We start from the raw sequence: 12,060 nt of genomic DNA, 5'->3' as shown, positions 1-12,060 counted from the left end.
TACAACCCATTTAAAAGCCAATACAAAAGAATCACCTGTGACTCAAGACTGTTGGAGCAGTGGGCAACTATGGATGGAACTGTTACATCCTCCTTACAGTAGCAAACCACAACATCTACATCTATTGTAACTCTCAAGTAAAAGCAAGAATGCCCCATTATCTCCCTTTACAGTAAGGGTTATCCAATTTTAAACAACGCTATAAAACCAACTGCCTACTTGTTTTGCTCATAAAAGGTTCAATTGTCTCAAGATGGAAGAGACAATAGAGCAACATTTAGGAGTCCTTAGAAGTGATGATGCTGAAACCCAGGACAAAATGGCTTCATTCAGTGAAGCAAATTTGATTTTGAAATTTAGCTAGTTTGGATTGGAGAAGGGGTGTTACAGGGGAACAAGTTAACATCCAGACATCACATTTTACTCTTTGCGACAGGTTGTCCTAAACAGAGTTGTATATTCAGTCAATTACCATAGCAAACTTTGCCACTTAAGATACCTGCAATACTAATATTTACCTGCTTCTTTAATAAACTGCAAGTCTTCTTCTGGGTACTGGACTGATGTTTGAGTAGTTGCACATTCTTCTAACGTTTCTTCATTATTGGGTGGTATATTGTAAACAAATCTTTTTGCAGTTTGGTTTTTCCTTCTTGCTTTTCCAGGTTCTTGAAGTGATTGTCCCTGAGAGCTCATATCATTCCATACAAAAACCTTTCCCTCCCCTTGAGACTCATTTTCAGCCATTTCAGGTGAACTGTCCTGGACCCAATCGTTCATTTGGTAATTTTCAGATTGGCTCTCATCTATGCAGTAGCCATCATTTTCCGTTTTTATACTGCTTGCCAAGTTAGTAAGATTTCGTGTGGCCCAAAAACTAGCAACTTTCTGATCCCTTGAAGACAATCCATCCCTACTAACGGACCTTCTATTGTAATCCACAACGACAGCTTCTGGGGCTTCTGATTTTATGCTTATGTTTAAGGCATCTTTGATAAAATTGCGACAGGACTGGACAACTTCTGTCATTTGAAGGTAGCTGGCCACTGACATTACTTCAATTGCATTCTGGCTTGTAAGCACAAGGTTGCCGGAATACAGGAAGTCCAAGATGACAGAGAAGCCTTGAACAGCAACAACATCTAAGTAGGTAACAGTGGTTTGGTTACGGCTTTCTTTGTTTGTAAAGCAATATAGAGTTTTGAAGAAACGGCTGCCTGCAACCAAGATGTTTTTGTGAGCTCTGAAGACCCTTCCACTCACCACAATATTGACATCACAAAGAATGCCCTTTTTTCTCTGTTCATTTAATTCTTGTAAAAGTTGATAGCAGTAAGAGTTCTCATTCGGCCTAATGTTGTAATCACAATCTCTCTCATTAACCAATTCCGATGTTATTTCTGATTCCTGTAATTAAGAGAGGTGGAATCAAGAAGTTAGCATTTAGGTACTGGCTTTTTTGGTTTTAAGTTCGAAGTAAATAAGAATTTTTATTTCTAACATCCCAATTCAAAAAGTATTCTGTTTACTGCCGAGTCCATAGTCACTCTATATTTCACATCAACAAAGCATACATTAATAAAAGTGGTAGCATACACCAAACACATATCAAGGCTACTCAACTCTGTTTTAACTAATTCTTTCTTGATTCTGTTGTAAGCTTCGCTACCAACTGGATTATTACTGGCTTTTCAATGACAAGCAGATAAGCTATATTGAGGATATAACCTTATGTGGTTTCCAGCTACTTAGGAGACACAGCCACTCTTCCCTTACTGAAGAATACAACTGCACTTCAAAATAAAGCTACTAATCCTAAAGCTACAAAAATGTAACTTAGACATGCAAACATTTCAAGGAATATCCCTCCCCACCACCCACGCTTCACTTCTAGATGGTCCCAGCACAATTCCACTGCCCCTTCTTTAGTGCTCATGCTCTTACACACATTCCAAAACAGGAAAGTAGTTTAATATTTCCCTCCAAACTATGAACTATGGGCTTGAATACCAAGCAGAATCCCAAATGAGCCTCATAGGAGCCTCATTCACCTGCACTAGCAAGGCAATTCTTGCATAAGCTAGCCAACTACAGCTAATAAATGGGAAAGAAAAACATTCATATGACCCCTGCATCAATCTCTTTCCAGCCTCTTCCCTTCCCAACCCCCAGCTAGCACAGCAAATTAAAGAATCTATTACCTCCTCTTTCTGCACTAAAGGTTTTTCAGAAGCTTTCCTGCAAAATTCATGGGTTTTCCACCTTGGTCTTATCTAATAAAAGGGAAACTACACACTAGGCAATTGTAACTGCTGATTAACAAAGCAAGCCTAACAAGGGGCCAGGTAGGAGTGGCACACCAGCCAGGATGCATGTATGCATGGGGGGTTAATTAGTTTTTGCAATGGCAAATCCTAGCTAGAGCAGCCAAGAGGCTAAGGATTAAGCCACTTGGGAATCTAATGGAGCTTTTGACCCAGTGGATCCAAAGGTGCCAAGTGCTCCATCACCACCCTTTCCAGGGTTTACTGCCACACTGGAGCTCCTCTCTGCCAGAGGGGAGACTACACAGAATGCTATCCCCCAGCTACCAACTATAAGTCAATCTACCATGGTCCTCCTTTCCACAAACAATCATTGGTACTTTTCCTTTCTGCACATCTTACACACCCAAGTGTCATCGCCCAAAAATCCCAGACAATTCCAGTGCCTTTGTCTGGCCAACCAATAATCTCAGTTACCCCTCCCTGTATTATCAAAGGCACCAGGTCTACAACTCTCTATATCCTATGCAGCAGGAGGAGAGGGTATGAGGAGAAACAGTGACACACGTACATCTTTGACACTCATCTGAAGGCCACTGTTAGTTGTCAAGAGTACTGTAAAATGCCACATCAATTTCACCTTTGTCATGCATGCTTTCAACTTAATCTGTCCTCCACAACAGCTCTACACACAAGATGTTGGTGGCTGTTCTGGTGACACAAACCCATGCTCTTATCTGATGTAAAAACCAGAGGCTAGGATGCTCAGTGCTACAATAATTGCTGTATCATCTAATAATTTGACACAACTGGTAACAGAATACAATTGAAAACTTCTGACAATATAAGCAGATCATTTGATAATTAGGCACAATTAATTATGTTTCAGCAACAAAAACCTGACCTTGGCTTGTGCCCCAACCGCCCCTTGCATGGGCAGAAAACAGCATGTGGACAAGAAAGCTCTGTTACACACAGAGAACATCACATGTGGTTCTTTAGATCCAAGTTTGTTTATTTATTTAGGGCTACTTATAAAGATTAGATTGTTCATTTTATATAATCATTCAAGTTAAAGAAAGGTATTTGCAATTACCTTCTCTTCCGAAATGTCTCAATATCACATATTACAAAACAAAACATGTGACAATTACAGCCAGATGTTAGTGTCAATATAGTTAACCAGCTGAAAAAAGTTACCATCAATTTAAGAGCCACTTTGTAATAAGCAGTTCTAAACTAGTAACATGATGCACTATTCTTATTTAAACATTCATGTGTCTTAAGATATTTACTAGAACTTTGAGGCCAGAGCACTGACTGACTGAGGAATTTTTAAGGGATTGCTGCTACTTAATAGCAGCAGATCTTGATTGCACTCTAGAAGTGGGGAGACTATGGCTTGTGTGTAACATTGGCTCAGAACATTGCTCAACTGCCAAACCAGGTTTAGAAACTGGTTCAATCTCTGTATTAAAACAAACTATGACTAGTAGTAACTATTGCTATGCCAGTGCAGCTCTATTGGTGTTCTACAGTTAATGCTAACTAGGGGGAAAGGCATGAAAGCCTAGTGAGTGAGTAATGGCAGACTACTCAGGACTTTCCAGATTGCCAACTCATGTCTGAATTTGATCAACCATCACAAGGCTGCCCAATACACAATCTTTGCAAGAACCTAGCAATCAGCAATAACTAGGTATACCAGGAGAAAAATTAAATCAACCAATGGTCCACAGTGGACCAAGGTCTACCGTTTACTGCCTAATCCTACAATACTGAGAAGGCCTAAATTTGTTCATTTCTTAATAATTTAACTAATTTAAAAAGTAAGGTACAAGTCTACAGACCTATTTTGGTGGAATAGGTTACTATAATTGAAAATAGTTCATATTCCCAATTTTTATAGATAAATATTAGGTATGGTTTCTAAGAATGGTTCCTTTTCATTCAGAAACCTCAAGTCACCATATTAAAAAAAATGTTACAAAGTCAACAAGGCCAACTGTACTATTTTCTATTCCAGTGTAGAACTAGCACTTAAAATTATGGCAACAGATTTTGTAATATTTTATTCATATCCAGTTAAAAGTAACAACATAAATAATTTCACATGTCAACACTGTGATCTCCAGATTCTGGATGAAAAGTCACTATTTTTTCCTTTATGAAGTTAGAGATTGTACTACAGTTTTAGCCATTACTGTATAACTGCAGAAATATTTCCAATATTGTATTTTACTGTATTACAATTGTAATTCCACATAACAGAAAATGTGTGTTATGTGCCTTTAAGTCAATTATGACATATGGCGACCCTATGAATCAGCAACCTCCAATAGCATCTGTTGTAACCAACCCCCCCCTTCACATCTTGTAAGTTCAGGTCTCTGGCTTCCTTTATGGAATCAACACAAAATACAATATATAAAACACTATGTAAGAAATAAAACCAGCAATAAAATATAATTAAAATAAATACATTTAATGTGCTGCACCTACATTCACACCTGCTGCTCCCACTGTTCTTCACAGACACACAGTGGACCACCTAAATGAAGCTCATGGACCACTGGTGGTCAGTGGACCACAGTTCAGAAAACCCTGTGTTAGAACAAGGACTTCTGCCTCTGCAATGGAACTTCCCCTGCTCTTCCCTCCCCTGAGGCACTGAATGCACCCAAATGTGTCCTGGGGTTTCCCCCAACCCTCCAGACCAAATTAGGGGAGGGAGCTGGGGAGAAGAGGAAGTTTCATAGTGGAGCCAAAAATCCTTACACTAACAGAATTACTTTATTGGATACTGCCCTGAGCAATGGAACTTCCCCTTCCTCTCCCCTGGAGCCCCACAAAACTACACTGGAATGTTGGGAGACCCTCTACAACAATTCTGGAGGGCTCAGGCTAGAGGAGAAGAGGGGAAAGTCTGGTTGTGCCATCTCAGATTTCACCCAGGTAATCTCACAAGTATTTTTGGATTTTTGTTTTCTGTCTGTCCGATTCCTCCACTAGTTTGCAATGCATGGGGGGAGATCTGCTATTTAAACTAAGTTCACTACGTACATACAGCTTCATGAACCCCAAGTACTGGAAGTGAAGAAGCAAACATGAGTTATGAAATTCAGAAGCTCAAGATATTACCGATTTGATTGGAAGTAATTTAGTTTTCAAGTTAAGGAACTTTAGTTCCTTCCATTAACACAAAGTCTACTTATTCAGGCAGAAGTGTGCCGCATGCTTTTCAGCATACTACACTTGAAAGGGTTTCAATGAACAGCAATCCTGCTTGCCTTGCTTATTTTTCATAACCCAAAATCACAATTGATGTTTTTTAAAATTGCACAATGAAATTCTCTAACTTTTTAATGTGCAGTTATGATAGACTAAAGCATCCGTTACTAGACAAGACAAAGTTTCTAACTATACATATCTGACAAAGTGCAAACAGAAGTGAACAGAATCTATCAATACTACAAGAAAAGGCAAACTGCTATTTTATACTGAAGACAAGAGAGCTGTTCCCCCAAATGTCAGTTAAATGCAAGGTGAAATATAAGATGTGTAAATAGGAGGATTTTAATTAGCTTAACAACCTAATCCCCAAACAGAACTTCAGACACAAGCCCAAGAGATTTGGAGACTAGCACTCTGCATCTATTTTCGGGATCCTTAAACTGAAGAGAGATCAGCTTCCTGTGCCTATTTAGAATATCATACCCCACATACTCCACTGCATGAGTCCAAAGCAGTCTTCCCAACCTGTTGCCTTTGAGATGTCTCCAACTACAATTTCTATCTGCCCCAACCAGTATGGCCATCAATCAACATCAGCATTTCACATCATTTAACATAGTCTTGTTTTTCTCTGAGGAAAAATATATTTGTTAGGTTACCCAGGTTGGCTGCCTGCAGGAAAAAAATTTATCACCATTAAAATACAGTAATTAACAAAATTTAGATGAAACGTCTGGAAAGTATCTCCCAAGGGAAATATATATAAGTCATTTAAAAGGAATCGGAGAAATGAAATAGAAAAATCATGTTAACTTTTCCTGTCTTTGAGACCTTTGCGAACTGGAAGCCACAGCCGTGACCACTACCATCCCCTCAGTGCTGAAATGCAATAGCTGTTATAAAGAAATGTTGTTATGTGCCTTCAAGTCAATTACGACTTATGGCAACCCTATGAATCAGTGACCTCCAATAGCACCTGTTATAAACCACCCTGTTCAGATCTTGTAAGTTCAGGTCTGTGGCTTCCTTTATGGTATCAATCCATCTCTTGTTTGGCCTTCCTCTTTTTCTACTCCCTTCTGTTTTTCCCAGCATTGTATTTTCTAGTGAATAACGTCTTCTCATTATATGTCCAAAGTATGATAACCTCAGTTTCATCATTTTAGCTTCTAATAATAGTTCTGGTTTAAACTGTTCTAACACCCAATTATTGGTCTTTTTGTGGTCCATGGTATCCACAAAGCTCCCTCCAACACCACATTTCAAATGAGTTGATTTTTCTCTTATCCACACCTTTTTCACTGTCCAACTTTCACATCCATACAAAGAGATCGGGAATACCATGGTCTGAATGATCCTGACTTTAGTGTTCAGTGCTACATCTCTGCATTTGAGGACCTTTTCTAGTTCTCTCATAGCTGCCCACCCCAGTCCTAGCCTTCTTTTGGTTTCTTGACTATTGTCTCCATTTTGGTTAATGACTGTGGCAAGGTATTGATAATCCTTGACATGTTCAATGTCCTCATTGTCAACTGTAAAGTTACATAAATCTTCCGTTGTCATTACTTTAGTCTTCTTGACGTTCATTTAGATTAGCTAAACTACTGGAATGTTAATGTTTAGGGACACACTTTGCATGACACCTTGCTTTTATTAGTCTCCAACACTCTAAACATGGTACTACTACAGGTGAGAAACAGATTTTCAGTAGTTCTTCAGCAAGTTGATATAAATACAGTCACCACAGAAATCAGATAATTTTATAATGAAGGACTTAAACTTACACAATACATAAAAAGCATCAAACCAGCTTTGAGTGTTTAAAAGCCATGTTATCCATTTGCAAGGATGATAGTTTCAAGCAGGAAACCCTCAAAGAAAGTAAAATGGGAGGGGGGAAATCCACAATAGATCAATAGCCATGGCCTGGGTGACAACCTATCCTACAATAACAGAAGTCCACAAGTTTTAGTTTGCTTTCTAAGCCAACCATATTGTCATTATCACCCCATCTCATAGGGACCAAATCTTGAATATGACATCACACTGTACTTCTGAGGCAAGCACCATCAAAGCACAACACAAATTCAGTGAAAATCATCTTTCTCCTGGTCCAAGCTCAAGGAAGAAGATAATCTATACTGCACTGTGCTTAGGAGGTATTTTATGAAGCATAGCACTACAGCGATTTTCCTGTCCTTATTCTGAGCCTGGAGCTGTAGGGGAGCTCCCAGTACTGCTTCCACTCCTACTCTTCTTTCTAGTCCGTTCATCAACAGGTGCAGTGGACACCACAACCACCTTCATTCCAACACCTCTCAGCAATAGGTAATGCTACCAATTCCCCAGCACCCTCTTCAGTTCTAATTAGTCCAAGCTGGAAGATACGTTGATAAGAGGACAGAAACAGCTCATGCATCTAGTGCTAACTGGTTCTGGCAAAGGAGGCGGCAGAACACACCATTCAGTGACCTGAAAGAGGAGGAGCTTTTGCTGGGGCAGAGTATTATATTTACATATGGACAGCCAATTAGTTCTCAGAGCTATGAAGATCCTTGGGTGGCCTTAGGCCAAGGATGGGAAACCTATGGCCCTCCAGACATTGCTGGCCTATTAACTTCCATCCCTGACTGGCCACACTGGCTGGGGCTGATGCGAGTTGGAGCTCAACAGCATCTGAAGGTCATCCACCCCGCCTTAGGCCAAGTCACTTGCCATAAGCCAGTTCTAGTCACCCATGTTTAACATAGTCCTGGTTAGGAAAATGTATGACTGGCTGCATCAAATATGACCAATGCAACCCAGATGAGTTTGTGATTCAGCTGTGCATCCAGGTCAGTTTTGTTTACATACCCTTTGGTTGATTCTCCTAACCCAGCTTATCTCAAATGGTTATGAAACTATAAATGCTATTCTGAGTTCTTTCAAATATTACAAGTTCTATTACACTGCTATTTTAATAGGCAGCAAATGGATGCAGATATTTACACTATGCAGATATTTAATCATCGATACCCAGATTTTGAGATTCAAAAGTGACATATACAACTAGTTTCAGTATCAGTTTAATGTCCAAAAGGATGGTTTTACTGTTTAATAAACCACAATCAGAAAAGTTTAGGATGCTTGACAAACCAGCAGGAATTTCTGAAGTTTTGAAAATATCTAGGACTACAGAAAATTCCTATTAGAGCAGGCCAAGCCACATTATGCCAATATGTACAACAGCTTTCCTACAACTCATTTAGTTGCACCAGTATTCCACACATAACCACTGGAGTGAATGTAATGAAAACAGAAGCATCCTAAGATTCTTCAACCATGTAATTAGCAAGCTGCTTTCACTTTGAGGGAGAGAATCATATCTTTCATAAACCACAAGAACTTTTAAAGTTTCACTTCAATATCATTTATAGATTCCCACACCCAAGTTTATTCATGTTTTTTGAAGCATGAGCTATTTCATGTGGATGTATCACACATGTGAGTCACATCACAACTGCAGAAGTGTGATAGGATTCTAGATCCAGGGACTATGGGTTGGTACAAATAAAAATGTGCACCTTATATCCCACAGGGATCAACTGCAGAGATTACTATCTTCCAGGAAAATGTAACTTTTGTCTTTGCCATGTCTTATATTGGAGGAATAGGTCAGTGAAACAGGTAATTATCATAAAGGAAGCTATGATACTACAAGGTAACAATTATGGCTGCTCTTGCTGTTAAAAGGTTATGCGGCCCTCCAGTAATGCTTGGAAACAAAACTATCAGACAACTCAGGTTGAAAATAGAAGGCAGAATAATCTTACTGGAGCCAGAAGGTGATTCGGGAGCAGTGTGCCCTCAAACCCAGGCGATAGAGAAAAGAAGGATCCATTTAAAGCAGCTCACACACGTGGGCACGCCGCCTAGCAAGAGGCTCTCCAAATAAGATCGCACCACTCGCCCCAACTCTCCCCCCCATCTGCCAACGCCCCTGCGTCGACCATAGTCTCACCCTCTCTGCCCTGATTCGACTGACCTGATCAGCAGTGACAGGTTCGTTGAGACGATGCTCGGTCGAGATATGATGCCTGAGAAGTAGGGCGCGTTTGCAGTTGCGAGTGCCCTTGCAGAGCTCGTCGTGCCCTCCGCCGCCACCGCTGTTGTTGCTGCTGCCACCATCTACGGAGATGTTTGTAGAAGCGGCGGCGCACCATGCGCATGACACGAGCCCTGTCTGTTGGCAATATTGCAGCCATGGGAACTCCTTGAGCCAGGCACTCTGGAAGGAGACGTGCAGCTTCTGCAGGAGGGATTTGGGCCGGGCCGCCAGCGGGAAGTGTTGGATGCTTTCCCCCTCCCCCGCGCCTACGCTGCTGACCTCCGCCTCGTCCACCCCGGACCTCCTACTGCTGCTGCAGCTGCCCCCCTCGGCGCCGCTGCCATCGCCCAGGCTGCCCCCCTCGCCGTCCTCTTCGTCTTCACTGCTGTCGCTCAGCGACCCCCCGTCCTGCACCAGCTCCTTCCCCTCCAGCAAGCCCTCCAGCTCCAGCTCCTCCTCTTCGCCACCGCCCCCCCGGCCGTTCAACGGCCGCCGCGACCAGGCCGCCCCCGCCACCTCGCAGCCATTGTTCGCTGCCGTCGCCGCCCCCGAGCCGCCCCCGCGGAAGGCCAAAGTCCGACGGTTTCTTTCGGCGAACATAGGGCCAACTGGGGGGGCAGCGGCGCCTGCCGAGTCCGGAGGGGTGGTCGGCAAGAGCAAGAGCTCCTTCCCGCCAGCGTCCGTGGCTTCCAGCTCGAGCTCCACGGTCTCCAGCTCTACTTCCTCCTCCACCCCCTGGCCGTTCAGCTGCTCGGCCTCCTGACGGACCCAGGCCTCGCTCGCACCGCCGCCCCCGCTGTTGCCGTTAGCTGTCGGGCCTCCTCCTCCTCCCCCAACTGCGGCGGTGGCGCTGACCAGGCCACCCCCCCGGAACGCCAAGGTCCTGCGGTTCATCTCGGCGAACATGGCGGGCGAGCGCGAGCGCGCCCCCCGCCCGCCTGGCTCCCTCCCTCCCTCCCTCGCGCTGCCCCCTTTCTGCCTCGCGCTCAACTGCCCCCCTTCCCCCTCCTAACTGAGCGCTGTGACTGCTAAAGGCGGAGGCAGAGAGGACCAACCCACCCACCGTCCCGGTTAGGTTCTAGTCACTCTGCCAGCCTTTCCGAAAAAAAATTCTTTAAAGAAATTGTGTGGGGAGGAGGAAACAGAGGGAAATCTGATCCAAGTGCTCTAGCCTGTGTCGCTGTCGCTGCCTTGTCCTCAAGCTCTCTCCCACAATGGATCCGACTCAGCCAGCAACAGCAGTCCTTCCGCCCCAACAGGCCTTGGCCCAGGTCGAATGGCAAATGAACAACGGACTGCGCCCACAATGCACTGGGGCGGCAGCAGCCGCCGACGCCGCGGGGGAAGGGAGGAGAGAGGGGGAAGGGGGGCGAGGAGGAGCCCGAACAGCTGGCGAGTGTCAGGTTTTAGTGCGCGCTCACGTCATGCGCGTCCATTGGGCTACACCGCCTCGCCGCGAGTTGGCAGGACTTTCTGTGCGCGAGCCCGCCTCCTCCTCCTCGGAAAGCCACCCAACCCCTCCACCTTTCGGTGAATTCCGTCCCAAAAACACGACGCGCTCGTCCCCGCCCCTCATTAAGGAGGACCTCGGCACTCCACCCTCCTGAGGCGTACATAGTCATTCCCACCCCTTTGACATCATCACCCTACAGCGCCCAGAAGTGGACATCTTGACTCCCTCCCCACCTCACAGACCACCGCCCCCCATTTCCCCTGCCATCCCCTGCGCCGCCCCTGAGGGCACCGAAACCTTTTCACAGTGTGGTTCGCTGAAACCCTTACGGCACCCCGCCCTGAGGGATAAGCGAACGATCGTCCACTTAAAAGTATTCATAAATAAACCACCCTCCTCCCCCTCCACAGGCACCCCCCCACACACAAACACATACAGTGTGCAGCACACGGTACTAATCTCCTTCCCCTCAGAGAACACACCACGTGGCTCCATCCAGCACACAGTGGGAGCCTCGCTGTGTCCTTGAACTGAGCAAGTGCCTACGTTCACCCGTTTCGCCCAGCTCGAAAAGTTGCCTCATCGGGCTGTGTATGTTCAGAAAGGCTGCCTGTGAGCTATGGTGGCGGCGCTTTAGCCGCCTCCGCTTCTCAGCAGCGCGGTACCAGGCCCTAGTAATTACTTAGAAAATGCACTGCCCCGAGTGCCTTTATTGCTGTTCTTGTGAAACGGGGAATTTAAATATGAAGGTCACGCACGTGCTGCTGCTGCTACGGGTTAGGGTTGTTATGTTGATACACGACAGTTGCATCACTCGCAGTGCCAACTGCAGAGCTGTTCGGGACATGTTGCGACCTGTGCAGCCTTCGAAACTAGAGTTTACACACTCCAACGACTCAAGAGGTTGCGCGCGGGTTGTTAAGCCAGTTGCGGGGGTAGGAGGAGGAGATAGGGACGCGGAAAGAGACCGTTTACAGCTGGGTCCCGTGCAAAGTTGCGAGCGCCGAAGCCCGTTGAAAGGA

General features: G+C 44.4%; 1 protein-coding gene across 1 annotated transcript in view; it reads right to left on the bottom strand.

Moving 5' to 3' along the window:
* The window catches only part of ZBTB10 (zinc finger and BTB domain containing 10), a 43,846-nt gene extending 32,750 nt beyond the window's left edge, over positions 1-11,096 (bottom strand). The window contains exons 1-2 of the mRNA XM_061602025.1: positions 9,523-11,096; positions 519-1,407 (exon numbers count right to left, since the gene is read on the bottom strand). Of these exons, the coding sequence (XP_061458009.1) occupies positions 519-1,407; positions 9,523-10,491 (1,858 nt within the window). The 5' untranslated portion in view covers positions 10,492-11,096. The remainder of the gene's footprint in view (positions 1-518; positions 1,408-9,522) is intronic.
* Between the last annotated feature and the right edge of the window lie 964 nt (positions 11,097-12,060).

The sequence above is a fragment of the Rhineura floridana genome, chromosome 1 (assembly GCF_030035675.1).
Source record: "Rhineura floridana isolate rRhiFlo1 chromosome 1, rRhiFlo1.hap2, whole genome shotgun sequence".
Lineage (NCBI taxonomy): Eukaryota > Metazoa > Chordata > Lepidosauria > Squamata > Rhineuridae > Rhineura > Rhineura floridana.
Note: the sequence above shows the minus strand (reverse complement) of the source record. Positions and strands in the feature narration are given on the sequence as shown.